This window comes from Fukomys damarensis, unplaced genomic scaffold (assembly GCF_012274545.1).
Source record: "Fukomys damarensis isolate Sample0158 unplaced genomic scaffold, DMR_v1.0_HiC HiC_scaffold_19, whole genome shotgun sequence".
NCBI lineage: Eukaryota > Metazoa > Chordata > Mammalia > Rodentia > Bathyergidae > Fukomys > Fukomys damarensis.
The window spans coordinates 3,882,601-3,909,727 of record NW_022900931.1 but is presented as its reverse complement, the minus strand read 5'-3'; the positions used below and the strand labels follow the sequence as shown (position 1 = coordinate 3,909,727).

The following is a 27,127-nucleotide window of genomic DNA, read 5'->3' as shown; positions in this document are numbered from 1 at the left end:
TGTCGCTGCTGCTGCTGCTCGGCGGCCTGTCGCTGCTGGTGGCCCGAGGTAGGGCTTCCCCCGCTCTTGGTCCCCGCCCCCCCTCGCGGGGTCCCCGGAGTTCTGGGTGGCCGGAAGGCCAGGCGATGCCCCCCCTTCTGGGTCGACCACAATACCATGGAACCCCCACTTCCCAGATACATCCACCAGGGGCCTTCGCTCGGCCACCGGCCCCCCTAGGCCCGGACGCGGTCTCCCTTGGGTGAGGGAGGCAGGAGCGCTCTGCACTGGAAGTCCCTGGGTCTTTTCTCCTACTGCCCCCACCCCGTCCCCATGTGGGCGCGTTCTACCCATCTTGCTGACGAGCAAACTGAGGCGGGAGAGTGGGGACTGTAATTTGTCCAGTCGTCGGGTAGGGGGTGGACTGGAAGAAATGGGTGATAGCTGAGGGGCAGAGGGAAGTTAGCACCTAGCCACCTCCTCCCTACCAGCTGGGACATGGGGCCCAGGACAGTGTTCCTGACAGGCTCCATGTCCAGCGGGGACGGAGAAGAGGCCACTTCTAAGTCCACCACCTGGTGGCAAGGGTGATGGGGGCAGAATTCTTTAGCAGATCTATGGGCCAGAGCCCCTTCCAGCCCAGGAGCCCCCAGATTGTGCCCACCCAAGCTGCGCCCTTCTCCCTAATCCTCTAGGCCTGACTGGGGGTGGGGGTGGCTGGCCACCAGCTGTGGGTCACAGCAGGGTGGGGTGGTAGAGTCAGGACCTCTGACCTCTCTGCTGACCCCCTGGCTTCTCAGGGCTTTTAGCAGGCCTGAACCTCCGGGACTCTTTTTCTCCAGGACCACCATGGTTTCTCAAACTCTTTGTCCCTGGTTTCCTGTAGTTTCTTTTGAGTTCTCTGATGACCACCCTCCTCCTTAGTCAAAAGGTCACTAGTCCCAGCTAAGACCTGCAGGAATTTAAGGAGAGGCTGCTGGGTGGGGGAGGGAGAGGCCTTGGCAGAGACTTCCTGCTCTTTGCTTTGGTCCATCTCTGCTGGAGGGGCTTGGGCTGTTCCGGGCACTGGCTCACTCCTGGGCATGTCCTGAGTCCTTTCTCTGGCTGGAGACAGCAAGGAGAGGCACAGGGCTCATTGTGGGCGCCATGAATCTTGGCAGTCCCTGGGAGCTCATGGGGGTTCTTGGAGGAGGTGGTGTTGGGCCAGGAGCTGGCAAAGGAGCATGGGTAGAAGGGCATTCCAGACTGAGGCAGGCAGGGGGAAAACCAGAGGCTTTGAGCTGGGGGGAGAGGGGCGTGCACGACTCTCATTGGAAACGGAAGGGACCTCAGAGACCCTACCTTTCACAGAAAACAGATCCAGAGAGAACGTGTAGTTCAGCTCTTGGCAGCCCAGGACTCCCCAAGATCACCATCGCTCTTCTCTCCTGTCCAGAGTCAGAAAAAAGTTATTCCCTGTGCATATTTAACTTTGAGTGAGCAGCCTGGGCTTGCCAGCCTGGAGCAGCTCAGCGGCCGCCGAGCCGGGAGGGTTTTGAGAGCCCCTCCTGTGCACTGTGATAAAAGGACCCGCATCTGTAGCCTGCAGCCCTTTAAGACTGTTGCTTCTACCACTCCTGGGTCCCCGAGAACTGTGGGTCCACAAGGAAGGCTGCAATTTTCAGTAGCCAGAGAAAAGGCAGTCGGGGAGGGGGCCCTTGGCTGATCTGCCACAGCTCATTTGGCGACATGCCACGTGGCCACTGACATACAGAAGGGTCCTGGTCTTTCTTGCCGAGGCAGAGATCAGCAAGCGCGTGTCTGTCTTGTGTCTCTGTCTGTCCTGCTGGGCTTTGCCAAGGGTGGGAGGGGAAAGAGAGGAGGCGGGTGTTGGAAGGAGGGTTGTGTTTCTCCGAGGCTTTCTTGGCCTCTGTCTCCTCTTGGCCTCTGTCTCCGGCGGGCAGAGTTCCCCACTGATTAAAAGAAAGCTGTGTTGGGAGGGTGAACAAAGGCCAGAGAAGACTTGGCTTAGGAACATGTGGCCCCAGCCTCTCCTGGAAGTTTCTCAGTCGCGAGGTGGGGCTGGGCGCTGGAGGAGGAAAGGGATACCCTGGGGGAGGCTCTGGGCCTGTCTTGTGTGTCCCTGCACTTGGGCAGCTCCCAGCCCCAGGCTGTGTGCCCTCCTCCAGGCTCTGAGAGCTGGTGCACGGCCCCTGGGAATGGAAACTAGTTCTCTCCTCCTCCTCCTGTGAAAAGCCCTCAGAATTCGGGCAGGACAGTCTGGTGGTTTTCTGTTGTAAAATGGAGATAACAAAAGCCCACTTCTTGGGACTGTGTTAGGACAAGCTGCCGTGGCAGCTGTTAGCATTAGCTATGATTTGTATTGTCCCCTGTCCTGTGTAGGACAGTATCGTTTTCTCCACAACTGCTCTGCTATTTATTTGTTTGTTTTGAGATAGCATCTTGCTAAGTAGTTTAGGCTGGAATGAACTGACTATGTGGCCTTGAATTTGCAGCAGTCTTCCTGCCTCAGCCTCCCAAATGCTAGGACTACAGGCTTACGAGGCTCTGCAGGGTCACACAAACCATTCACTCATTCCCTAAATACCCGCCAGGGGATACAGAGAGGAAGCCCTTTGTCTCTGTGTGACTCACCCCCTCCCCCCATCCAAAGCATGAGCCTAGGGAACTTGCTAGAGTTCTGTCTCTTCCTCACTACTGGAGGAGACCCTTGCCTGAGACTTCCTGAGGGCTGAGCTTGGGAGTAAGGGGCACAGGGGCGGGCATCTGCGCAGGTGAACTTCTGTGCGAATGGTTCTAACATTGTCATTTTGTACAACGATAAGGTTTTTCTTTCTCAATATGTCAAACCAGAACAATGCGAAGTATGCTTCTGGCTTCTCTGATCTCAGCAGTGGCCACATAACCAAGCAGAGGCCTCCTGTGCTCCTGACTTTCCATCGGAGACCCTCAGGAGACCCTCAGGCTGGGGGGCAGCTGGAGGGGAGGTTGAGACTCGGTGCTTCCCAGCTCCTCCCCCCAGAGGCTGGTGCAGGAGGGAGCGGGATATGTGTTTGTGATACATCGTGGAAGTGAGCGCCTGTGCAAGACACATCTTAATTCTTTTCACGTCTCCTTTCCTGCCTTCTTCCCCTCCCTCTTCCCCATGGTCCACTTTTGCAAGAGCTCTATCTCCCTGTTTGCTGTTATCTATTATTTTGCTTTTTATTTCTACATATATTCAAGCTGTGTGCCTGACTTACCTCACTTGATATCACACTCTCAATGTGCATCCATTTTCCTACAAATGACTCAAATTTATCTTTCTTATAGTAGAGTAGCAGCATTCCACTGTGTGTAAACACCACTATGAAAATCAGTATGGAGAGCTGGAAAAAACTAGAAGAAATTCCTTTCCGCCGAGAGTAATTATTATCACTGTCGTACACAGTCAGTAACTCACAGACCCCTCTCAACAGCCCTATGAATTAGATGGACCTAGTATTTTTCTTGAACCTCTTGCTTTTGCCTTGTGTTACCTGTGGAATGGAAAAAGACTTATGTTTTACTCCCTACAAGTCTTGCTTTAAATCCTCTCGGGGCCAGCTCAATGCGGTTCCTGGGGTCAGTGCTGCCCGAGGTTGGTGGAGAGTGGGCACTGGGCGTCTGCCCCAGGACCCTCTCCCCACAGCCCAGCTTGGAGACTCCGGCCCCTTCTTACCCCCAGGCCCCGCTGCACCCGAGTAACCTCCATGTTCTCACACTAACAGAGGAGACGCTCTTTGTCCTCACTGTCCAGGGTGACAGAGAGGTGGGGAGCATGTCCTAGCACATAGCTGCCCAGGGTGCCAGGCATCCTGACTGCGGCATCACACTGCTGACCAGGCCCCTGCAGCCTCGGTGGAGTCCTCAAGTCAGCTTGGGTGTTGTGGTTTCCTTCAGAACTTTATGAAGAGGCCCCTGGCTGGGTCTGTAGCTCCTCTGCTATGTTTGTGGGGCCTCAGGCCACTTCCTGGATCTCACAGCAGCCTTGGAGCAGCTGGGATCACGTGATGTCGTCTGTTCATTCATTCACAGACACCGATTCCGTGTTGGTTGGTGCAGCGTGGGGAACAGTGTGGAATGAGACTCGGCCTGTCCCTGTCCTCCTGGTACTAGTAACAGGGGTGGTCATTTGTGCTCAGTGCTGGGGAGTTCAGGAAAGAGATCATGCAGGAAACAAAACAGATCTGTCCTGTGGGTCTGTGTGCTCGTGAGGACTCTCTGGAGGATGGGCCCATTGAGCTGGTATTGCAGGAATCCCTGGCCTTGGGAGAGGAGAGGACCCAGGATCCCCTGGCCTGCGGAGCCCTAGCAAAAGATGCCTGCCAGGTGCCAGAGAGGGGAAGGCACTGACCAACCCGGGCCACTCCCGCCCCAGGCACTCGAGGGCCAGGCAGCTGTCACACTGTCCCTGCTGCTGTCACTGGTTTGTGGGTAGCCTGCGCTGTGGGTCACCAGGCTGTGCAGAGTGGCTCTTCCCTGCCCCCTGCCCCCCCAGACCCGAACAGGCACACATGGTATGTTCTTTACAGGGACCCCTGTGTGCAAGAGAGCCCGACAGGGATGCGCTGGCTGTCACTGGTGCCGTCTGCTTCCTCTTCCAGCAGGATGAGTGACACAAGAGTGGCGGGTGGCCTGGTTTCTTCCCCTGCAACACCTCGGGCTCATCCTCAGGACCCTGGAGTTAGAACCGAACTCCAGGCTTGGGGGCCCCAGCAACACTCTGCACCTTGAGCAGCCTTTAGCTCCTAGATCCTAGCAGCTCACAGGCCACTTGGAAATGTGACCAGGCATTGCCCACAGCCCCTGCAGATGGACCAGCAGGCTGACGTTCTGGAAGCTTCCACCTGAAGAGTGGACAGAACCCTTCAGCCGCCGGCCCAGCATATCTGCAGTCTTGGGAAGACCTGGCATCTATGTTCCCACTGTGCTCTGAGGGCTGGCGCTGTGTGCCCCTAAACCATGAGCCTCCACTGCCTGGGAACAGCTGCCTTGGCACACCCCATAATTAGGTGCCACGATCTTTGGGAAGGTTCCAGTCACCTGGAGGAAACTTAGCATTAGTTGCAGTCTCTGGTGACACGTAGTGCTTGGCACCTGTGAACGAAGCCACCTCCCACCCTCACAGCAGGTGTGCAGGCACCGTCTCATTCTGAGGGCTCTGTTCTTTCCTGTGGGCATGGTACTGGCTGAGGCACTGTCCCTGGTGACCTCGTTCATCTTCCCAGCTGCACACAGTAGGTGACCTCCAACACACTGTACCCCAAAGGAAACCAGGCTCGGTGAGGGCGAGAGAGGGCTACTGAGAGATGCAGATGGACCAAGGCCAGGCAGTGCTTTTCTTTTCTATTTCCTTTTCTCTCTCAATACTAGAGATTGAACTCTGAGGGTCTCTACCTCCCCAACATTTTAAAAAATTTTGTGATACGATCTTGACAAATTGCCGAGACAGGGCTGGAACTTGCATCCTCCTGCCTCAGCCTACTAGAGTGCCAGGATTACCGGTGTGGGCCATGACCAACGCTTGGCGAATTGAGCCCCCCGTGTTGCCTTCCCTCAGGACCTATGATAGAAAGTTAATTATACTTCGTAAGAGTTTATTCTTGGTTTACACAGAGTTTGTCACACAGACAGATGGGACCTCATAGGTACCTTTGGGCACCAAAACTGCCTTGCTGACCTTATTTGAGTTTGACCTCAGAGGTTCCCGATTTTGTGAGGTGGTCACAAACCTCACATTTTCAAAGTGGCAGGAGGTCAAAACAGGCCAGTTCCTGGTCTTCCACTTGACCCCACTACTGGGTACTTTATCAGAACCCAGGGGACATACCTCCCTAGGAGAACATTTTTGTTGTTATAAATGTTTACAGTCATCTTTATTCTGCCTGCAGGGTTATAGTTTACGGTGGACCTTTGACTTACAAGCTCAGTTCATCTTCGATGGCTGGTGGTAACTCAAGTTGTTCGATTGAAGGCTCAGGCCTTCAAAGTCTCTGTCCTGTACACAGGCAGATCCCAGTGTCCTTGGAGAGACCCTGGCCCAGGATTTCTCAACCCCACACAGGAAAGATGTTGCAACGTTCTTTGCAGAACTCTTTGAGGGTCAAACCTGTATCTGAGACCATCGGGAAGCACAGGTGGCTGGCATTTGGGTCACAGCTCCAGACTTTGATCATAAGTTAAAACTAAAATTCCGGTCCTAACCTAAGTCGTATGTGTGTCAGGCCGGTCGTAGCAGAAGGGTCCGCTGTACTTAGTTACCGAGCATTGTCCCTTCCTGTTTGGAGTCCCATAGCTCTGCCTCAGAATCCGAGCGTCCTCTCCCCGCCTGCTGCTCTGCAGTGACACCGTGAGACAGGACAGACCCAGTCAGCCTCTTTACACTGTTCACATCTGCTTGGTAAAACAGCACGAGTAGAAGAAGGTGAGTAAGCTCGGGGGCAGAATATCCAAATCCTCTCCTTATGAAGGATGGGGCACAATGGCCCACAAACACTCATTTCTTTAAAATGCACTTTAAAAAAATTGTAGTTAAAGACATATTACCCAAAATGTGCCCTCTCAGTCAGTCGGTGTGACCATTCTCAATCAGCCCCTGACTGGTACCGTTATCTCCAGAACTTCCTCTCCTTCCCAAACAGAAACCCTGTGGACATGGTTAACACCAGCTCCCCTTTCCCCGAGTCCCCAGCCTCTGCTGTCTATGAATCTGACCCCTTCAGGGTCCCCACAGGTACCTTTGTCCTGGGCCACCGCCAAACCTTACTTTCTTTTCTTTTTTCTTTCTTGCTTTTTTTTTGAGGCAGGGTCTCGCTATGTAGTTCAGGCGGATCTTGGACTCACTGTGTAACCCAGATTGCCCTTGAACTCACAGCAGTCTTCCTGCCTCAGACTCTTGAGTGCTAGGATTACAGGCGTGGGCCACCAAGCCCGACTCATTTGATTTTCATGCCTGAAGGAAAGCTTATTTATTTAAAAGGGAGACAGATCTGAAAACAGCAGTCTGCCTTTCTAACTGCTGCAGGGTGGGTGTGGCATTGGCTTCTTTGCTTCCTGGCCTGGCCCTTTCTCATGAAATGCTTGGAAAGATGTGGGTGGCTTTACTTTGTTAGGTTAATAACAGACCTTGTCTTATGTGGGACACATTGCATCTTTTAAAGACTTTCCGGGCCAGGGATTTAGCTCAGTGGTTCTGCGCCTGCCTCCCAAGTGCAAGGGCCCGAGTTTGATCCCCAGTACAAATAACTAACTAACTAAATAAATAAATAACTAAATAAATAAAATAAAGACTTTCCCATTTGAGCTGTGTGGAGGGGTTCTCCAGGCTGTGCCTCTCCAACCACCAGACCCCACCTCCCCCTGCAGCTCAGTTTTCCTCTAAGGGCTTGGAGGCTGCCAGGATTGAGCTCACCAAGGAAGCAAGGCCTCCTCCAGGAGTTCTGTGGTCATTTGCTGGACTCCCTCCCAGCCCCACACTTGGCCTTCGTGGTCCCTGCCCAGGATTTCCCTTGGGGTCGCTTGCTCCTCACCAGTAAGATGAAGGAAGGGCAGGGCATCCCGCCCCAGCAGCCTGTGTGCTTTGGGGGTGTTCATACCCCTCAGCCCCCTGGTTCTGGGTAGCTAATGCTTCCTGAGCCTCTCTGAGTGCCCTGGGAGTGGGCAGCGCGGCACAGGAGAGGAGGAAGATGCTGTCCCCTGCCACAGAGGGGATTCCAACTCCAGGGGAGGCAGAACACTTGGCTTCAGAGGTGGCCAGAACCGAGCCTGGAGCCAGAGCCAGGGTGGAGATGCAGACGAACTCCAGGGATGTGGTGTGGGTGGGTGCAGCTGCCCAGTGGGGCCAAGGATCCAGTTGGGTGGCAGAGCACTTAGTTAAGGTTGGCATTGAGAGAGCAGTGAGTAGGAGGCAGCCTTCTGTGGGACAGGCGCACCCTGACACCCAGCGGTGGGCTGGCACACACCCCGTTTCCAGATGAGGTGGCTGAGGCACAGCCAGATGCAGGAATCTGCCCTCCAGTGCGGGAAGGAGCAGCTCAGGCCCGGCTGGCCCAAGAAGTTTTCTGTTCTGCTTATGTGGAGCAGCTGCGGGCCCTTTCCGAGGTGCATTCTCCTCTGGGCCAGCGCCCCTTGCATGCCCCTGGGCAAATAGCTAGATGTGAGCTTAGGTGGGGAAGCCCTAGGGCTGTGTAGTGCCATGCAGATAGGATGCCCCACAGTCTGCTGTGTGTAGAAAGCTCAAAAATGTCCCTGTTCCTTTGCCCTCCCCGCTCTGGCCTAAGTAAATAATTGTGACCTTAGGAATAAAGGTTTAAATTACAGTGTTCTATCCAGAGCTGTTTGTTCCTTCCTGATAGGGAAACACTGAGAGTGACCTATATCCCTAGGCGTGGTAGATGGGGTAGGAGATGGCGCCTTTCTCGATCCTGTGCCCAGCACAGGACAGCAGGGTGAATTTCAGGGCTGGGGGGTGGGGACTGGGGAGTGAGCGAGTGAGCCAGGGCCACCTCTGCAGGGCCTGTCAAGGGCCTGGTGTAGAAGGAGGACATTGGCTCCCCTCCTCACCACTCTGTCGCCTCCCAGTCCGGCCTGGCTGTCCTCCCTGCTGTGCTCTTCCTGGTCTCTGAGGGCTGTGCCCAGCTGATGGGGACTCTCATGCCCAGGAGAGGTGAGCTGTGGCTCTCCCTCCCCAGGCCCCAGGCAGCCCTGTACTGCTCGGAGCACGTGAGCTGCATTCTGGACGGTCCAGATCTCATGCTGCTGGAACAGCTGCTCTCCCTGCTTGAGAGCAAGCTTCAGAGTGCGCCAGGCTCTCCCGGTAGGAATCTTTTCCAAACATCTTCAGCCTTTTCTGCCGCTCCAGTCCCACAGTTCCAGCCCTGTGCATTCTGTCCTTACCTTCCTTTGCCTTTCTCTGTCTGAGGGAGATTGGGGACTTCAGTTCCACTGGGGCGGTGGTTCCCCTTTCTCAAGGGGTGACAGCTAGTCAGCCCCTGTTGATCCTTGGCCACAGTATCAAGGCACCGTCTCCAGCGACTTTACTGTGTGTTTGGAATTTTATAAATGTCACACACCCTCTCAGCAGCTCTGTGGAGGTCCAGCAAGCCCCATTTTACCTCCAAAGAAGCTGTGAGTGGCTCAGAGGGAAGAGGTGGCCTGGAAGACAACTCACAGAGCCAAGGGGCTGAGGTGGCTGTGGAGGCCGAGCTGAGTCCCTCTGGCTCCAAAGCTGATGGACATTTTCTTCGCTCTGTGGTTGCTGCAGCTGGGTTTTATGCAAAGGTGAAAAGGGAAAACAGAGGGCCCAGCCGCACCCACAGGACCCTGAGGCTGGGAAGGGCAAAGCTGAGCACAGGATTTTAGGGAATGGTGGAAGTGAAGCCCCCCACCCCCCATGGTGGGACAGGTGGGCAGAGCTAAGGAGGAATTTGGTGAAGAGGTGAGGCTCAGGCTGCAGCAGGCATCCTGTGTGCTAGGGTGAAGTGACCCCGGGGGACAGCAGCTCTGAAGCCAGGCCACTAGGCCCGGGCACATCACCATCAGCTGGGGTCTAAACCACACAGATAACTTCCTGGGTTTTGTGAATGCTTTTAAAACAAAAACAAAACCCAAAGTGGAGCAAGAATAAATATATGAATGGGTGAATGGGGGCCTTTTGGGGTATCCCGTGATGGTGACTATTTTCATGCTTTGGTGCTGGGAGGCCCGGGACTCTGGATGATCTGACCTGAGCATCCTGGAAAGACTTCCCTGTCTCCGAGCAGCACCACTGGGGACTAAGGGCAGAGCGGCCAGGTCGAAGCAGACCTGAAGGAGCCTGAGTTTCACCAGCCTGGGGTGAGGCCAGGAGCCTGTCTGGACTGCGAGCTTGGGCTTGTGGTTCAGTCTGGCGCTGAGGGCTTAGGGCGGCTGCTTGGCCAGGTGGCCAGTACTTCTGAGGCCAGAGCCGTCTGCCTGGCCAGCTGCATCCTCAGAGACCTCTTAGGGCCTGTGGCGACAAGGCAGGGACACCACCAGCCTCGGTCCCATTCTGTACATAACTGGACCAAGGCCCTGCCACAAACTGCTGCTGCAAGATTAAGAGAAAAAACTTGGATGCTGGTCTAGAGATGTGGATCTCTCCTGCCGGCCTATCTTAGCTCCGTGTCTTCTGAGACCCTCTTTTGGTCTCGTGTGGAAGGAGCCAGGCTTGTTGTGCCCAGCCATGCCTCTATCAGCAGAATGCACTTTGCTGCCTCCTGGGACATGAAAGCAGGGACCACATCTGTGTCTCCAGGGTATGCCAGGACCAGATGTGCCTGAATCTCAGGTGCTGAGCTGCACCTGTCAGAGCTGGGCTCAAGTCTTTCCGGGAAGTATGTGCATCTGAGATGCTCTTAGTACTCGTTTGTAGAGTAACTAAAGGACTGTGCTCTTGTGCCCACTGCCCCTACCAGACCCAATCTTCTGTGCCAGTCTGCTGTGCAAGCAGGTGTCCAAGTGGTGCACCTGGCGGGTGGGGGTCCACGGAGGGTGTGTGAGAGCCACACTTCTGCTCGTTCTCTTTCCTGCACAGTGGATGCCGACGTCCCCATGGAGGCCTGCTGTGCAGATGGACACCGGATGGCCACTCAGCACAGGGACTGCTCACTGCTGTATGCTTCAGAATCCAAGGAATGCAGGTATGTTTGCCCCTGGCCGGCGTTGGACCTGAGCAGTGTTCCTTCAGGGAAAAGAGGGAGAGGAGGGATGAACAGTGGACATAGGGTCCTGGGGAGGCGGGGTGCACCCCTCCCTCCACCTGCTGCTCCTTCCTCTCTGCTGACGCAGGGCTCCACTTGCTACAGGCCACCCTGGGCTTGTTGTGACATCTGTTCTCTTTGTTGGGCTGGAAGCAAGATCTGGTTTTGTAGCCCAGCTGCCACAGCCGGGCCAGATTCCTCTGGAGAAAGAGGGTTTGTTGTGGAGATTGGGCGGTGGCATCATGTGACTACAGGTGCCTTTCAGACAGATGTGTGGTCCCCACTCCACTCCCCCCAGAGAGCCTGGACATTAGATGACCCAGGCCGGTGCTGTGCCGCTGAGCTAAATCCCCAGCTCAGTTGTTCAACCTTTATGATAACCTCCACTTGGATCAACTCCTTGCCTCCTTCGCTCCCTAAATTCACCCGAGCACCTTCACCACTTGGGACAGTATAAACAGTACAGGAAGAAAAGGGATAATGCTGACCATCACGCTGAGAAAAGTAGCTGCCTGTACGGAGCACCCGCTGTGCGGTGTGTGTTTGACCTGCGCTGTCTCATTTCACCTTGTGATCAATCCCATTTTATAGACAAGGAGCTGGGGCTTTGCCGTGTGTGTGGCTGGTAAGCAGTAGCTTTAGGCTTTGAATCCATGAGTTGGCTGTTAGGAGGTGTGCTGCTGTAAACATGGGTGTGCAGGTGTCACTGTGACGTGACGACGAACTCTTCCGGGAAGGTACCTGGGAGGGGAAGAGCTAGCTGTGTCTGATGGAGTTTCTAGTTTTCGGTTTTTGAGGAACCTCCATACTGATTTCCATAGTGCTGTACTAGTTTACGCTCCCACCACATCGTAGAGCAGTTCCCACCCCGACTCTGCCCCCAGTCTTGTCGGCAGCAGCCTCCAGGCCCACCGACGGACGGATGGATAAAGAAAACGTATTTACACGCCGTGGAGTACTACTGTGCCGTGAATAAGATAAGCTTGAGTCATGTGGAGAGAAGGGATGCACCTTGAGACCATGACGTTGAGTGAAATCAGACACACGAGCGTAAATTTCTGATAATTTTTCTAATATGAGAAAGACAGAAAACAGGAAACAGAAAAGCATCTTTTGCAAAAGAGAAGGGGACCAAGAGGTGGAGCGAGGGACAGTGAAAGAAGGGGAAGGGCATGAAAAAGAAGAGCAAAGGCACGTCGTGCACCCGCACCAGCTCCCCGAGGTGATTGTGCTCATTACGCACTGCAGACAGACTGATAAAGTAAAAGAGGGCGCCGCTGAGAGGCGGGGTGGGAGAGCGTCCAGCCTTCTGCGTCCGTTTGTTCGTTCTGTCCCACGTCGGTTCTCTCTGACCCTTCGCCCTGCAGGATGCGGGGTGGTGGGAGAGCTGTGGCAGGGAGAAGGTGGGGAGGTTGCTTCTGCTCCCTCCGCGGGAGGCCCGTCTTCGTGTTGGCCTCAGGTTCCTCGGCTGCCTGCTAGTGGTGATGGGCGATGTCAGTCTCGAAGAAACTCTTGAAGGGCCGAAAGTGTTAGCAGCCAAATAAAGGGAGAGAAAGCAGCAAACTGACTGCTTGCGTGCGATGGAGGGCCAGGCGGGCGGGGCCGGGGAGCGAGAGCCGTGCTGCTGGCGTGCGGTGCAGCCTAGCGCTGCAGACGTCGGAGAGGCAGCTGCGATTCCGTGTCGAATCTGGGCATTCGGTGCTGGCCACACTCAGCCTTGAGCCCTGAGCCAGCGCGGACCCGCGGTTCCTCCAAACCTCCCTTTTCGGAGTTCAAGTGTTTACAGGAAACCTGCAGCGGCAGTGTAGGTGCCCTGAGGTGGGACAGCCATGATAAGGCCCCAGACCAGGCGGCTCAAAGAACAGATTGATTTCCATCCAGTTGTGGAGGCCGGAAGTCCAAGATCAAGGTGTTTGTGGGACGGGTCCCTCCTGAGGCCTCTCTCCGAGGCTCCCTCTGTGTGTGGCTGTGTCCTCTTCCCCTCCTCTTGTCAGGATTAGGGCCCAGCCTAGCTCCTCGTTTTACATTAAGGACCTCTTTGAAGCTTCTCAGTACAGGCAGGTTAGGACCTCAGCAGATGAGCTCCGGGCTGCCATGGTGATTACAGCTTATTGAAATCTGACTTTGAAAGTGTGGCCTCAGTCCGCTGAGCCCCTCAGTGTGCAGAGAGCCTGGGCCCAAAGACCCGGCACCCTGAATGCTGGCTGTGAATCTGCATTTTAGTCCTGCTGACTTTACTCAGCAATGTCTGGTAGGTTTTGGAGCTACCTTTGCTCCTCCGTGAGTCCCATGAATTACTCTCACATCTGTGTCAGCAGCGGTAAATTTTAGATGCTTCGCAAGTATGAGAAGTACTCTCTGAGTGGCCGAGTGAGGCTGCCTCTCTCTGCCAGAAGTGGGGCTGCACATCTAGGCTCCACGGTGCCCGCTCCCAGCTCATTTCTAGTGGCGCTCACGCTGTCCTGCACAGCCTGGAGAAGTCCTGGCTGGATATTGTGGGTTTCCATATCACCACGTCCCCAGAACGTGTCACTGAGTGCCGTGACACCCACTCTCGGGTCAGCAGCTTCAGTGCCCAGCCTTTTGTTTCACTGAGCCTCAGTTCATGTGTTCCAGGAGAGAGACAGCACGTTTCCGAGGCCTCTTAGCAAGTTAGCCACTGGGGGTCAGCAGCTCTGACTGGACACTGCCCTGCTGCCAAAGTGCTGTTCCCGCACCCCGCTGAACCCCATGCAGTGTGCAGAGGTCAGACTCCAGAAGAGATGGTGCTGGTAGAATTCAACAGGCAGGCCTGGGGCAGTGCTCTGGGGACCCCCTCCCCAGCCCCACGGAAGTCTGTGAGGGCCCAAGCTGTGATGGAAGCACAGGGGTGCCCCGTGTAGGAATTTCCCCTAAGACCTAGGGTTACCGTTTTCCTACTACACAGGGCAGGGAAGGGAGAGAGGGGGCCAGACCTCGACTCTTGACTCATGAGGCTCAGCTCTTTGGAGTATTTAAGAGAGGCAGGAGATGGGCATCAATGACCTCTTGGTTCATCGGTTATTTTTGCTTCGTTTTTCTTGTCAAGGCATTCTGTGAAGCTCGCCCGTTTTAAATTCTCAGCTTGCACTCATTCACCTAATCTTTCATTTTGAGCGCAGGACCGGAAGTGATGAGCTAACAGAGTGGGTGAGCTCTGTCCCAAGTGTTCCGCGCAGGAGCTGATGGTGGGAGGCACCCAGGGGGTCTGCAGGGCCCCTGACAGGTTGGCTTGCCCGGTGGCTGAGGGGCTCGGTGAACACCGTGGGGAGAAGCTGGCCCAGCCACCTGCAGCTGCAACAGTGACCCCTGGGGTGGCCAGGGCAGGTGCCTCTGCTGTCCCCTGGTTCTGCTCCACCTTGCCCTCTGGGCCCTGACCCAAGCCCCACATTCCTTAGGATCCAAGTCCACATTTGCTTACAACCGTGGATTAGACTGAACCTTTGAGCTTCATCCTCTTCTAGAGAAATTGGAAACCTGTGCAGCCGAAACCTACCACTGTCAGCGCTGACATTTTCAAATAGCCCTCAGAGCCCATTCCTATATTTATGTGTTCAGCTTTGTGGAGGGCAAGGTTCTGGATGGGCGGAGGCAAATCAGGGTACAAACTAGAACCCCTGTCCTGGCCTGAATGAGCTTACATCCCACGGGGGCAGTGGTAAATGTCACAGTTCCTACGAAGGCAGAGTGTGCTGGGGTGGCAAGTGCACTCTTGGTTTGGGCTGAGTTGGAGGTTATAGCTCTTGGAGACAGGACAGTTTCTGTGGAAAGGGACACCTGGGCCATGCCTGAAGGAGGCAGGAGGTTGTGAAGGTTGACAGGGGCCAGGGTGGCCAGATGGAGCGAGTCGGGTGGGGCTGAGCCAGGCAGGATGACACAAGGGAGAGGGAAACCAGGCTGGCCGTGGGGGATGCAGGGCCAAGCATCCTGGACTGAGTGACCACTTCAGAGGCTGGATCGGAGTGGACGGAGCTGGGCCACAGTGTGTCTGTCCAAACCTGTCTTTAAAAGGTACCTGTGTGGCAGGTGAAGGAGGGAGGGGGCGGCCCAGGGATGATTGCCTGTTCCCACAATCTGGGGGGGGACGCCTGTGGTTTGGAGGCAGGTGGGTGCCCAGGAGGTGGTGAAAAGAGGTTGGTCGTGGCAGTGACCTGGAGGCTGGGTGTCAGGTATCACTCTGGAGAGTGCAGGGGGATTCAGAGGTGGCGTCAGGTGGCAGCTGGGCAGTGGTCTGTCTGGATAAGAAGGGGTGCTGCGGAGAGCAGGCTGGGGTGCTGGGAGGAGCAGAGCAGGTTTGGGGCACTGGTGCTGATGGCTGGGCCCGGTCAGGAGTGCGGGGACTGCCAGGCTATGGGCTGGAGGGACAGCGAGGTGGCATGTAAAGCTCAGAGGTGAGGTGAGACCATAGGGCTGCGGCCAGCACCCTGGGGTCCTGCCCCACGTGGTCTCTCCTGCTAGCCGTCGGCCTCACTGGGACAGAAGTGTTCCCCCACCCCCACTGCTTCAGGAATCCATCAGGGTGGGTTTGGGAAGAGGGACAGAGGCAGAGTGGCCAGAATGACCAGCTTCCCCTCTCTTCCCTAGAATGGCCGCTGGAGAAGGCTTGTGTTTTGGTTTTCAGACTGGGTTTCCTGGTGACTTTTGTGCTTCCCAGGACCCAGCAGGGGAGGCTGCAGCTCTGCTGTCCCATGTGCCCTCGGAGGTTCAGAGCCAGAAAGGAGTTAGAGCTCCCTTTTGGCCATCGTTATACATGACAGTATGTCCTGACTTTGACGCATCCGTCGCCAAGTTGCTAACACTTCCGGGTCAGCTGTACGAAGGCAAGGGTCAGCTGCTGGGGGAGGGGAGACCCAGCTGCAGGAGGGGCACAGCCTGGATGCTGTGAGGGTGGCTTAACCTCCAGGGCGCTGCTGCACCTGTGGGCTTGGGGACCATTGCAACAACTGGACAGTGCAGGGGTGGCGTTGCCTGCCTGGTGCTTGGCCCAGTTGGCCAGGCAGGGAGGGGAAAGCAGGGACCTAGGGACAGTTCTCCAGATGTTCAGTGCTGCCCCTTCCTGTCCAGGGCAAAGTTTAGTACGTGGTGCCCCACAAAGAGAGGGTACTAGTCTCCCATCCTATCTCCAGAACTCGCAAACCTAAGCAGCACACAGTAAGGCCACAGCTGATGCTTAAAATTATGGTAAAAAGTGAGGCCCGGTGGTGGCACTCTTGTAATCCCAGCACTTGGGAGGCTGAGGCATGATCACTGTGTGGCTGGCCTGGGCTACATCATGAGATCCTATCTCGAAAACCAAAAAAAGGATAAAACATGTGATACAAAGTTCACCATCTTAACCATTTTTGAACATATATTTCAGCGGCATTAAGCCCACTCGCATTGTCGTGGAGCCATCACCACCATCCATCTGTAGAGCTCTTTGATCTTGCAAGATGGAAATTCTAACCCTTAGACAGGAAGATCCCCCAAGTCCCCTGCCTCTCCAGCCCCTGACAGCCCCGTTCAACTTCCTGTCTCTGAATTGGATGGGTCTAGGGACCTCCTATGGGTGAACTCACACGGGATGTGCCCTTTTGAGACTGGCTTCTATCACTCAGCATCAGGTCCTGAAGGTTCGCCCAGGTTATAGCATGGGTCAGGATTTGTTTTTTCCTTTTAAAGCTAAATAGTCCTCTGGCTGGACCACCTTTGTTTATCTCTTCCTCCATCAGTAGACACTTGGGTGGCTGCCACCCTCTGGCTATTGTGAATAATGCCGCTGTCAGCATGGGCAGGCAAACCTCTCTTCGAGGACCTGTTGAGTTCTCTTGGGTGTGTACCTGATAGCAGGATTGCTGGGTCCTGTTGAAACTCTATTTTTAAGTCTTTGAGAAATTCTGTGTGGTTTTCCATAGCAGCTGTGCCATTCTACATTTCTGCCAGCAATGCACGAGGCTTCCGGTTTCGCCACGCCCTTGCCAATGTTTCCTGCTTTCTGTTTGGCAGATAGTTTTTGAACCAATGCATGCATATATGGTAAGGAGGCAGGAACATCTTTCCGACAGTTTCGTGAAATGCAAATCTGCCATAAGCATGAATGAAATGTGTAATAGCACAGGACAGACAGATGCATCCTGGACCCGAGGAGAGTTCTGCAGACACAGAGAGCCTGGGCCTGACTTCTGGTTTCCATAGCATGGGGGCAGGGTGCTGCTGTCCCCGCCAGAGGTGGCCTGGCCGGCAGCACGGGGAGGCTGGGTGGACCCTGTCCTCCCTCGCAGGTGGCGCAGGTAGGGTGGCTCCTCCTTCTGCTGGCTTTGGCCTGGAGCTGGGGCTAATTTGGGTGGGGATTGAGCTGCCTGGGACAACACACCTCCTGCTGCAGGGCCTGCTCTCTGGTCCCTGCGCTGTCAGGCTCATGGCTGTGTCTGAGGAAGCCACTCTGCCAGGGCTGGTGCCCCTTCTCCACTGAGCTCTCAGTGTCTGCAGGAGACGTGGGGAGTGGCCAGACCCCCCCTCCCCCGCCATCTCCCAGCTCCCAGACAAGGACACTGTGTCACGGAGTGTTCAAGGCTGCTTCCTCTGAGCCCAGAAAGCAGAGGTAAGCAATGAAAATTTGGTGCCAGATAAAGATAAACTGGTGTGGGCAGTCTCGGGGCCCGGTTGGATTTTGGTTCATAAACAGGTAAGGGAGAGCTCAGGGCCCTCAGTCTCCTTGTTGCTCTGCACTCAGCCCCAGAGGACAGAGCCCCACGGAGGGCGCCTGCTCCTGAGCCCGGGGTGCTGGCCCCTGCCCAGCCCTGCCCGCCCCCCTCTGCCCACAGGATGACCCACGAGCAGTGCTGCCACAGCCAGCTGGAGGAGCTGCACTGCACCACTGGCATCAACCTGGCCAATGAGCAGGACGGCTGCGCCATGCCCCACAGCAACAGCACCAGCCTTGAGGCCCTGTTTGTGAAGGTGAGGACTGGGCCTCTGCCCTCCTGCACTGCCCGCCCCTAGTCAGCATCAGACAGCTGGGCCAGGTAGGACGAGGAGTCACTCAGTGTCCCCTTGTCCTTTAGTGCAGCAGGTAAAGCTTGGTAACCATCGCCTTCTGGGCAGGGCCGGTACTCTGCCTGGCACACAGCTGTGTCTTTGTCCCCAGACGAGGGAAGGGAGGCAGGGGAGAGGCCAGGGACTTTCTAGAGGGCTCTTTCTGCCGCAGAGTGGGTAGATTAGCCCAGGAAGCCCCGCAGCCTGCCCAGATGCCTAAACCAAGCCACACCTCCTGGTACCACTGTGGGCTTTCTGGAAACGTCTGGAAAGCACTGCAGTGAGGCTTCACAGGAGTCAGGGAAATGTTCATCCCAGGGCTCAGGGGTGAGCACTCAGGCGTGACTTTTGGGAACTGAGGTCCAGGCGATAAGGAGTGACCCTGTTTTTTGTCCAGCCTGATGCCTTGAGGTCCAAGGGGGCCTGAATCTCCAAACTTGAGAGGAGAGACGTGTGTGTGTCCATTCCTCCGGACATACTGGAGAGGAAAAGACCCGTTGGGACTTGTGGGTCACCCTGCTTCCTGGACTGGGTGAGGGGAGGGGGTGGCTGGGCAGGGCAAGGATTTAGGGGAGCAGCCCTCCATTGGGGTGGGGACGAGAGGTGTAACTCAGGCTGGGTGCCAGGCCCTGGGGATTCCTTGCCAGGCCCAGGCCGAGAAGACTTGGGGAGCTCTGTGTGCCGTGCTGTTTGCTGCTGACGTTTAGCCAAAGTATCTAAGTGCCCACGCAGACACTGACCCGCTATCCAGGGCCCACAGACAAGAGAGTGGCAGACAGGCTGTGAGGTCCACTCAGCCCCCAGGGCACCCAACCTGATTCTGCCCCATCCACAGAGGTGCTGCCACTGCTGCCTGCTGGGCCGTGCGGCCCAGGCCCAGGCCCAGGCCCAGGCCCAGAGCTGCGAGCCCAGCCTCATGCTTGGCTACCAGTGCGGGCTGGTGTTCCGTGCCTGCTGCGTCCGGGGCCAGGAGAGCGCAGACTTCATCCCCGGGGACATCAGAGACCCCCAGGAAAACGGTAACTCCAACCTTCCTGTCGGGCAGTGTCTTAGTCAGGCTTCTCAGGATGTGTGTCTGTCTGTCTGTGCGTGTGTGTGTGTGTGTGTGTGTGTGTGTGTGTGTGTGCGCGCGCTCACATGGCTGGCTCTCCCTAACCACAGTTGTCACACCCATGGGTTTGAGCACCCATGCATTGAAAATGTTGGGGAAAGACTGCATCCGTGCTGGACGTATGCAGACATTTCCCTTGGCCATTGTCCCCTAACCAGCGCGCTGTGCCACCTGTTCGCCCTGGATTTACATTGTATTAGGTAGTGAGAGTGATGTAGGGTGATTGAAAACAGGAGAAGCTGCACAGAGGCTGCAAGTGCTGGACTTTGGTACAGGCGTCTTGGGCGGCCATGGGCTTTGGTGTCCTCGGGGATTCTGGAACTATCCCCCATGGGGAGAGGGACGGCTGTGTAGGGAGTTTTAATAATTTTGCCTCACTTGCTCTGTAGGTGGGCTGCAGGCTGGAGACCTAGGGAGGAGCTGATGTGGCAGCTGTGGGGTCTGGGAACCCCCTCTTCCTTAGGGGAGGTCAGGGTTTGGGGGCCTTCCGGGGACAGGGTGAGGCCCACCCACGTGATGGAAGGCCACCTGCTTCACTCTTTGTCCATTGACTTGAATATTAATTTCTCCTCTGAAAGAAATACCATCGCAGCCATGTCCCAGTGAGTGTCTGGGCAGACACCTGGGTACCGTGGCGCAGCCAGGTTGACACATGAAATCAGCCACCCTGGGCCATCACCGTTGCCCCAAGTCGGCCTGGGCCATGAGAGCAGGTGTCCTGGAGTGAGCCCGTGCACGTGGGATCTGGGATCAGACACTGCTCGCATCCTGGTCCTCACCTGTACCTTGGGCCTCAGTTTCCCCATCTGTAAGACGGGGCTCTTCGCGGCCCTACCTCATGAGGTTATGGACAGGACCCTGAGGAGACCAGGGACAGAGTCACCAGTGTGGCGGTGGGCTCCTTCCTTCCCACCGTCTGTCCCTGCAGCGGCCCTGGCAGTGTGGGTGACTGTCCTCGCTCTGCTCTCGGGTGAGGACCACATGTGACCTTCTGAGGCCAGGGGCGCATTGCTCTGGTGTAGCAGTAACTTCCTCCCTGGAAAGATGCAGGAGGCTGCCCCACCCCCACATACTGGCTTGAGGCTTTGGGCCCCTCCCCTCCCCCTCTGACTTTGCCCCCTTGCTGTTAAGAAGAGGGAAGGTGGCCGGTGGCGGTGGACCACACCTGTGATCCCAGCACTCAGGAAGCTGAGGCAGGAGGATTGCCATGAGTATGAGGCTGGCCTGGACTATGTACTATAAATAAAAAACAAAGGTGGAAGTTACAGGCTGGGGTTGACAGCACCAACGGATTCATGGTCTCTTAAGTTAGGCCATCCATCGCTATGGCTTTGGGGCCCTGGGTCAGATGGACCAGTCCTTGACTTCTGACTTTGATTTTTTTTTTTTTTCTGAGACAGGGTCTTGCTTTGTAGTTCAGGCTGGCCCTGAACTCACTATGTAGCCCAGGCTAGCCTTGAACTCACGGCGATCCTCCTGCCTCAGCCTCCTGAGTGCTGGGATTACAGGCATGCGCCACCAAACCTGGCCCTCTGACTTTGATTTTGAAAGTCCCGGGGCCACTTGGGAAAGCACCATTGAGTTGGTTTGAAATGTCAGAATCGTGAAGAGGGTTGGGACCACATTCCCTCTGTCTTCTTGGCTTTTGAAGTGGGAGATGACATTTAGACTGGAAAGAAACTCAAAGCACCACCCTCGTGGGACGGTGATGGTTTCTCCTGTGTCTGGGGGAGGATTTTCGGTGACTCGTGCCCTCTGGCACTAGCCATCTCCACGCTTTCTTACCCCTGGGATGATTTCTGCTTCATCCACCTGTGATCAGCCTGGATGCTGACTCACCTGCAGCCCCTCTTCCTCCACGGCCCCTCTGTGAGGGCTGCTCCCCCTCTCCCAGCCCCAGGCACCTCCCTCCCTCCCCTGCCATCTGTGGTGGTCTCCCGTATGCCACTGGGGCCACAGAGGCGTGCAGGCTGGTGTGGCCTGAGGCAGCGTGAGTGCAGAAGTGGACCAGGATGGGAGAGGGGCTGGGACCCCTCAGGAAGGCCTGCGGAGGTGCCCCGCCCTCTCCACACGCGTAGACTTTACCCTGGACCCTGCTGTCGGCTTGAGAGTCTGCTGTGCAGCGGGGCTTCGAAAGCATTTACTGAAATATTTTAGTAATTTGGACTCTGTCACCCTGCAGGCTTGAAGTTAATGATTACAGGCCATTGTGCCTGAAATAATGGAGCTTCAAGAGAGTCAGCTGCCTTTATGAGTACAATTCTATTTGAACAAGGAGAAAATGAATACTTGGCTGTTTTTAAAATTCACAGGCGGGCGTCCATTCATTCTTGCCTGATAAGAAGAGGGAATGCCGGGCTTCTCTGAAATCAGATGGGAACTGTGTTTGCGTAATCTTGCCCCGGCCTCTCTTTTCTCTTTAGCTAAGAGTACAATGGCTGAGGAGGAGCAAGAAGACCCCTACCTGAATGACCGCTGTCGAGGTGAGACCCTGGGGTCCCCCAGGAGCCATGTCCCAGCCTCCCACCCCTCTGCCTCCCATCGCTCTCTGGAGATGTGGCCTAGTGCCGAGTGCGGCTGTGTGTGTGTGTGTGTGTGTGTGTGTGTAGGAGGCTGAGGTGAGAACTCACCCCCTACAGCTATAGCCTAGGCCACCACGGTCACAGGCTCTGAGGAGCATGACCACCAGCTTCCTTGAGGCTGGGAGACCCCTGGGTGTATTTTGGTTAGGTTCCCTGGAAGCCCAGGCAGGGCACCCTCAAAACATCCATTCGTCTCCCAGGGAGACTTTGCAGACTTAAAGTAGGAGGTGCCTTGCAGGTTTGTGTGTCCTGTGCTGTGACTTTATTTCTCCTTTGTGAATGTCTGGCCTGTTGGACTGGCAGCTGCTCCCCAGCTTCACCTGCTGCTCACTCACCGTGTGGCCGGGCTGTTAATTAGAGAGCCAGCTGAGTCCCCGAATGATGTGGTCAGGAGGGAGGGACAGAGAGACCCAGAAAGCCTGGGCATTCTCTCTGGGGGGTATTGGGAGGGTCCTCCTGGGAGAGGGAGAGGGTCAGCTGCTCTGCGGCAGATGGGGAGGGATTGGCTAGGACAACAGAGCCATGGTCAGTGCAGAACCCTGCAGCCAGGGCTGGTGAGCAGCGGTGTGCAGCGTAGGAGCGGGTGGAGGAACTGAGGAAAAGGAGGAGGAGGAGCAGGCAGCGCCCTGCAGACCTTTTGTGCTCTGCGCCTCTCTCAGGCTGTCCTGCGGGGAGTTTAGGTTGCAGGGATAGAAAGAACCAAGGATCCTTGGAGAAACCAGGCCTGTGGAGGCTGCAGCCACAGTGGGACTGGGGCAGCGGTAGCCAGAACAGGACGGTGGGGCTGGCGTTAGAGTTATGCAGGGGAGGTGAGGCCTGCCCCACCCTGGGAAGCCGTCACCTCCCTTCCAGCTCCACTGTAGCCTCAGGTTTTCAGGGACCTGCAACGGAGCCCCCAGGGTCCCCAGAGCCAGAGCCGGGGGGTGTCCCGGGGTCAGCTTTCTCTGACCCCACCCCAACAGTCTGGGGGAACCAAAAGCCATCCAGTGCTCCATCCTGGCTCATAGGTGCTCTGATTCCAGGTGGCGGGCCCTGCAAGCAGCAGTGTCGTGATACGGGGGACGAGGTGGTCTGCTCGTGCTTTGTGGGCTATCAGCTGATGCCCGATGGTGTCTCTTGCGAAGGTAAAGGTTGCCGGGGAGGTGGCCACACTCGAAAGCCCACCTGGAGGTCTGAGTGGGGCTGTGCCAGGGGCATGAGTAGGGGGTGAGCAGCCCGAGCCAGGCTGTCCTCACTCACGCCCCGGAGTCCGCAGCACAGTGGACCCTGGGCAGGGAGAGAATTGCGGGTTTGCTTTGATGATGGGTCTCCTGACCCCACTCCAGGGCACGGTGCAATGTACATGTGGACAACTTGGTAGATGCAGGAAAGCAGTTCCAAGTGGCTTCTGGACCTTCCCTTCTGATAAAGTGTGAGGATCTGTTCTTGCTGGTCACCCCTGTGTCACCTTGATTTCCTAGACGTCAATGAGTGCATCACAGGCAGCCACAGTTGCCGGCTTGGAGAGACCTGCATCAATACCGTGGGCTCTTTCCGCTGCCAGCGTGAGAGCAGCTGCGGGACGGGCTATGAGCTCACAGAGGACAATGACTGCAAAGGTACAGCACGCGTGGCGTGTGCTCGACTGCAGGTGTGGGTGTAGTGCTGCCCCCGTGTGGCTGCCTGAGCCAGATCTGGGATCAGCCGAGATGTTCCTGCTTGCGGCGTCAAGTTCATGGTAACAGCACGTTTGGATTTAAAGGCTCGGTGCTTGGTCATTTAAAATCATGCCAGGGATGAAGTTCAGGTGCTCACATGTGCTCTCTACAAAAACAGATATAGAGCCCTCCAAGAAACACAATTGTTTTTGCACAACAGCTGCTTTCCTTCTGATCCCAAGCTTCTTTGAAGTTCAAAGCGTTATCCCCTTCCGTGGCATAAAAACTTAACATTTCTGGCTGCTGGCCTTTCTCCGCCAAGCCCTGGTTTTGGAGTTTGGCAGATGAGGCTCCGATGGGGAGCTTTTAGAATTTGCTGCACAGGGCTTCAAGCCTTTCAGAACAAAGCCACTTGTATAAAAAATCTTATGTTGAGTCATGAGGGTGACTGAAAACCAAGGCACACCTCCTGACATCCAGCTGCCTTTCAGCGAGTTCAGGCCACCCAACCCCTGCCCGCGGTTGGGGCCTGAGGACCCCAAAGCTCAGGAGCCAGCCAGCTAAGCAGATACATTTGGATGTCTGGCAGCTGTGAACTTCCAGGCCAGACAGCCCACTGTGTTCTCCCACCCTGATGTAAACCATTGCTAATACTTGGGATATTCTGCAGGCTTCAGAATGGAAATGGTTATAGAAATTACGTTTATTGTCACTAAGATAATGGCTTTCTGATCAAAATGAAACATCCACTTTGCCCCAATGAATAATATGAAATACATCTGCCAGGAAAATGCCTGAGTTATATATTACATAACAGAAAGCTTGCCTCGTAAGAGTCTCTCAGGAGGAAGGAAGGTAGCATTTTAAGTCTTCAGCAACTTGGGCATGGTTTAGCTGTGCCCTCTGTGGAGTAGTTTGGGTTTAGTCTGAGTACTGAGCATTTAAAAAAAAACAAAAAACCTGTCTTGTGATGTTAAAAGTATTGTGAGATGTTTCTGGCAGGACTCTTGCTAACAATCTCCTTTTTTTATGATGCACCAGATATTGACGAGTGTGAGAATGGTATTCATAACTGCCCCCCCGATTTTATCTGTCAGAATACTCTGGGATCCTTCCGTTGCAGACCCAAGCTGCACTGCAAGAGCGGCTTTATACAAGATGCTCTAGGCAGCTGTATTGGTAAGACATGATGCCGCCAGGGGGTCACCACAAGGGGGCGCCACCCATCTGTGGCCGTGCCTTGGCGTCTGAGGGGCTTCGGGTACCGTATAGAACACGGGCTAGCAAACATTTTCTGTAAAGGGGCAGGCAGCAAATATTTTAGGCATCACAGGCCGTATGGTCTCTGTCACAGTGACCTCTGCTGTTACAGCTCAAAGCCACAAACTATGCGCAGATGGGTTAGACCGTGATCCAATAAAACTTTATTTATAAAAACTGGTGGCAGGGCCAGCGATTTAGCTCAGTGGTTCCGCCGCCTGCCTCACAAGCACAAGGTCCCAAGTTTGATCCCTGGTACCAAAAACAAAACAAAAAACCAAAAAACAACCAAACAAAAAACTGGTGGCAGGGCCAGCGATTTAGCTCAGTGGTTCCGCCGCCTGCCTCACAAGCACAAGGTCCCAAGTTTGATCCCTGGTACCAAAAACAAAACAAAAAACCAAAAAACAACCAAACAAAAAACTGGTGGCAGGCTAAGTTTATCCTACAGGTAATAAGTAGTTTGCTGACCTCTGTTTTAGATGAAAGCGCTTGAGTTTTGCCTTCAGGGACATTCAGTTTTTAGAGTGGCCGGAGAACCTTGCCTTCTTCCCCTGAGCCTCAGTCTCCACGCCTCTAGAAGGGAATCACAGGGTGCCTGGCTCTCAGGCTTCAGGCAAGCATGAGCGAGTGCTTTGGAAGTGCCCGGGACATGGGAGGCTCTCAGTAAGTCCCCCCTCCCTGCCGCAGCCGTGGCGTCTGTTGAAACTTGTTTCACAAAAATGCTGGGTGTTAGCAGTTGGACTGAGAGAGACAGAAAGTGGAATGGTGTTTGCCCGCACCTGGGGGAAGGGAAATGTGTGTGGTGATGCAAAGTTTCTGAGTGGGAGAGGAAAAGTTTCTGGAGGCGGACGGTGGTGACAGTGGCCTCACAGTGTGATGTGCAAAATGCCGATAAACTGTGCACTTGACATTATGTAATTACATATTCACTTCACCACAATGAAAAGCACTCCATGGATATCAGAGAAAGGCCAGCGTGAAAGGAGAGAAAATCCTATGTGAACTTTTAAAACAGGAAGTTGGGTGAGACATGTGGATTTGGAGGAGTCCTGTCGGGCGGGACCCGCTGGCACCTCTGAAGTCTCCGTAGCTTGCTGCCCTGGGAGTGTGAGCACAGTCTTCTCCAACTCCTCACGCCAAACTCAGGATCTGTTCTTTTTGAAAGTTGTCTTTTTATTGCAAAAGACCCACACGTGTTCATTTATAAAGAAGCAAACAAAACCACAGCGTGGAAAAGAAGTGTTCTGCCCTGCCCAGTCCCACCCTCAGCCGGGCAGGTCTGTGCGCCCTCCTGGGCTCTCCCCCACCAGGGTTTTGTTTATTTTATGAAAACAGGAACAGGCTGTTCTGCCACTTGCTCATCTCCCCACTCGACAACGTATTGAGGGATCATTTTATGTCAGCACTTTTACTCGTCTTTAAAATAATAACTGCACCAGCAGAATGGTTCCCTGTAAAGAGAGAGCATGTTGGGATAGAGGGGCGCTGCAGGCTGCCTCTGGCCCTCAGCCTGGAACCATCCGCCCTGTGCAGCCTGTAGCAGAAGAGCCCATTGCACAGGAGCCCCAGGCAGTCAGGGTTTGGACAGCAGAGGCCCCTCATTCTCCGTTCATTGCGTCATGGAGCTCTCGGGCCAGGGGACCCCTGTCCGGCACACTCAGTGTCTCCAGGGACTCCACTGTTCCATGGAACAGTTTGGAAATGGCTGATCTGTGGGGAGCTCACAAAGCTCTCAAGGAAGCGATAATCACTTTATAAAGTGCTATATCAAGTCTCAATACCGGGCCAGGCCACTCAGCTCTTTCTGTAACGAGGTAGAGAATAAATATCAGATCTTCTGGCAGGTGTATTGCAAGAACAGCCGTAGACCATGCATAAAGGAGCGGACCTGGCAGTATGCCAATAAAACTTTATTTACAAAGGCAAGTGGAGGGCCGAGTTTGGTGACCCTTGATTTAAGGAACCGCCCACTGGCTGTGCTCTGTTACTCCAACTCCCCAGCATGATCCTGGGGAGTCCCTTAAGTCTCCCTGGGTTCTGGTTTTCTGGTATAGTGCAAACACTAACACTCACCTGGTGGAACCTAGCTGTGGTGGTCGGGGTGATGAAGGATGGGAGAGCTTTTATAAACTGTGAAGGGCTCCGCTGTTGGTGTTCCCTGGGGATAGTAGAGAGGCGGGCTGACTTGATTCTCTGTCTGGGAGGGTAGGGCTGGCAGGGACCAGCCCCTCTTTCTAACTTACGCTTGGGTCTCCTACTATGAGCCTCTTCTTGCCGCCCACCCCCCAAACCCATGCTTGGGAAGCATATGATCCAGGAGATCCTCAGAGGGGACTTTGCAAAGTGAAGGTGCTTTTAGAAGACCTGTGGGGTGGGGCTGGTCTGTGCCCTTTTGCATTGAATTTGAGCAGAAGGAGTGAACCCATGTGTCTGATGTAGGAAGATGCCCCCTGGTCCCCACACTGAGACATGGAGACCCCACCATGCAGGGAATTCAGGGAGCTGTGGGATCCCCTCCTGGCCTAAGTTGGCACAGGCTCCAGAGATGGATGGGGGACACGGGAGATGAGAAAGTGCCTCACGGATGTGACTCGGAGAGGCATAGCTGCCAGGCAGACAGGAACCCTGAGTAGCTGGCCCACGAGCTGCGACTGTGCCACTGGGGCTCAGAGGACTAGCTGGGGAGGCGGGGGCAGCAGAGCCTTGCTGAGGTCCACAGCGTGGGTGCAAAGGGGTCAGAGAGGGGCTCAGGGAAGGGTCATCCCTCGGCATGGGCCATGTTGG

General features: G+C 55.3%; 1 protein-coding gene and 1 long non-coding RNA gene across 3 annotated transcripts in view; one reads left to right on the top strand and one right to left on the bottom strand.

The window, feature by feature from the left end:
- Positions 1 to 6: 6 nt before the first annotated feature.
- Positions 7 to 27,127, top strand: part of Fbln1 (fibulin 1) — a 64,952-nt gene continuing 37,831 nt past the window's right edge. For both annotated transcript variants that reach the window (XM_010634334.3, XM_010634335.1), the window contains exons 1-8: positions 7 to 48; positions 10,553 to 10,658; positions 17,540 to 17,675; positions 18,586 to 18,769; positions 21,285 to 21,344; positions 22,466 to 22,567; positions 22,904 to 23,041; positions 24,122 to 24,259. In XM_010634334.3, coding sequence (XP_010632636.1) covers positions 10,570 to 10,658; positions 17,540 to 17,675; positions 18,586 to 18,769; positions 21,285 to 21,344; positions 22,466 to 22,567; positions 22,904 to 23,041; positions 24,122 to 24,259 — 847 coding nt within the window. In that variant the 5' untranslated portion in view covers positions 7 to 48; positions 10,553 to 10,569. The remainder of the gene's footprint in view (positions 49 to 10,552; positions 10,659 to 17,539; positions 17,676 to 18,585; positions 18,770 to 21,284; positions 21,345 to 22,465; positions 22,568 to 22,903; positions 23,042 to 24,121; positions 24,260 to 27,127) is intronic.
- LOC104869216 lies at positions 960 to 1,960 on the bottom strand. The gene is made up of 3 exons (XR_782236.2): positions 1,731 to 1,960; positions 1,321 to 1,406; positions 960 to 1,083 (listed from the first exon to the last, which is right to left on the bottom strand). It is a non-coding gene; the product is annotated as an uncharacterized LOC104869216 (long non-coding RNA).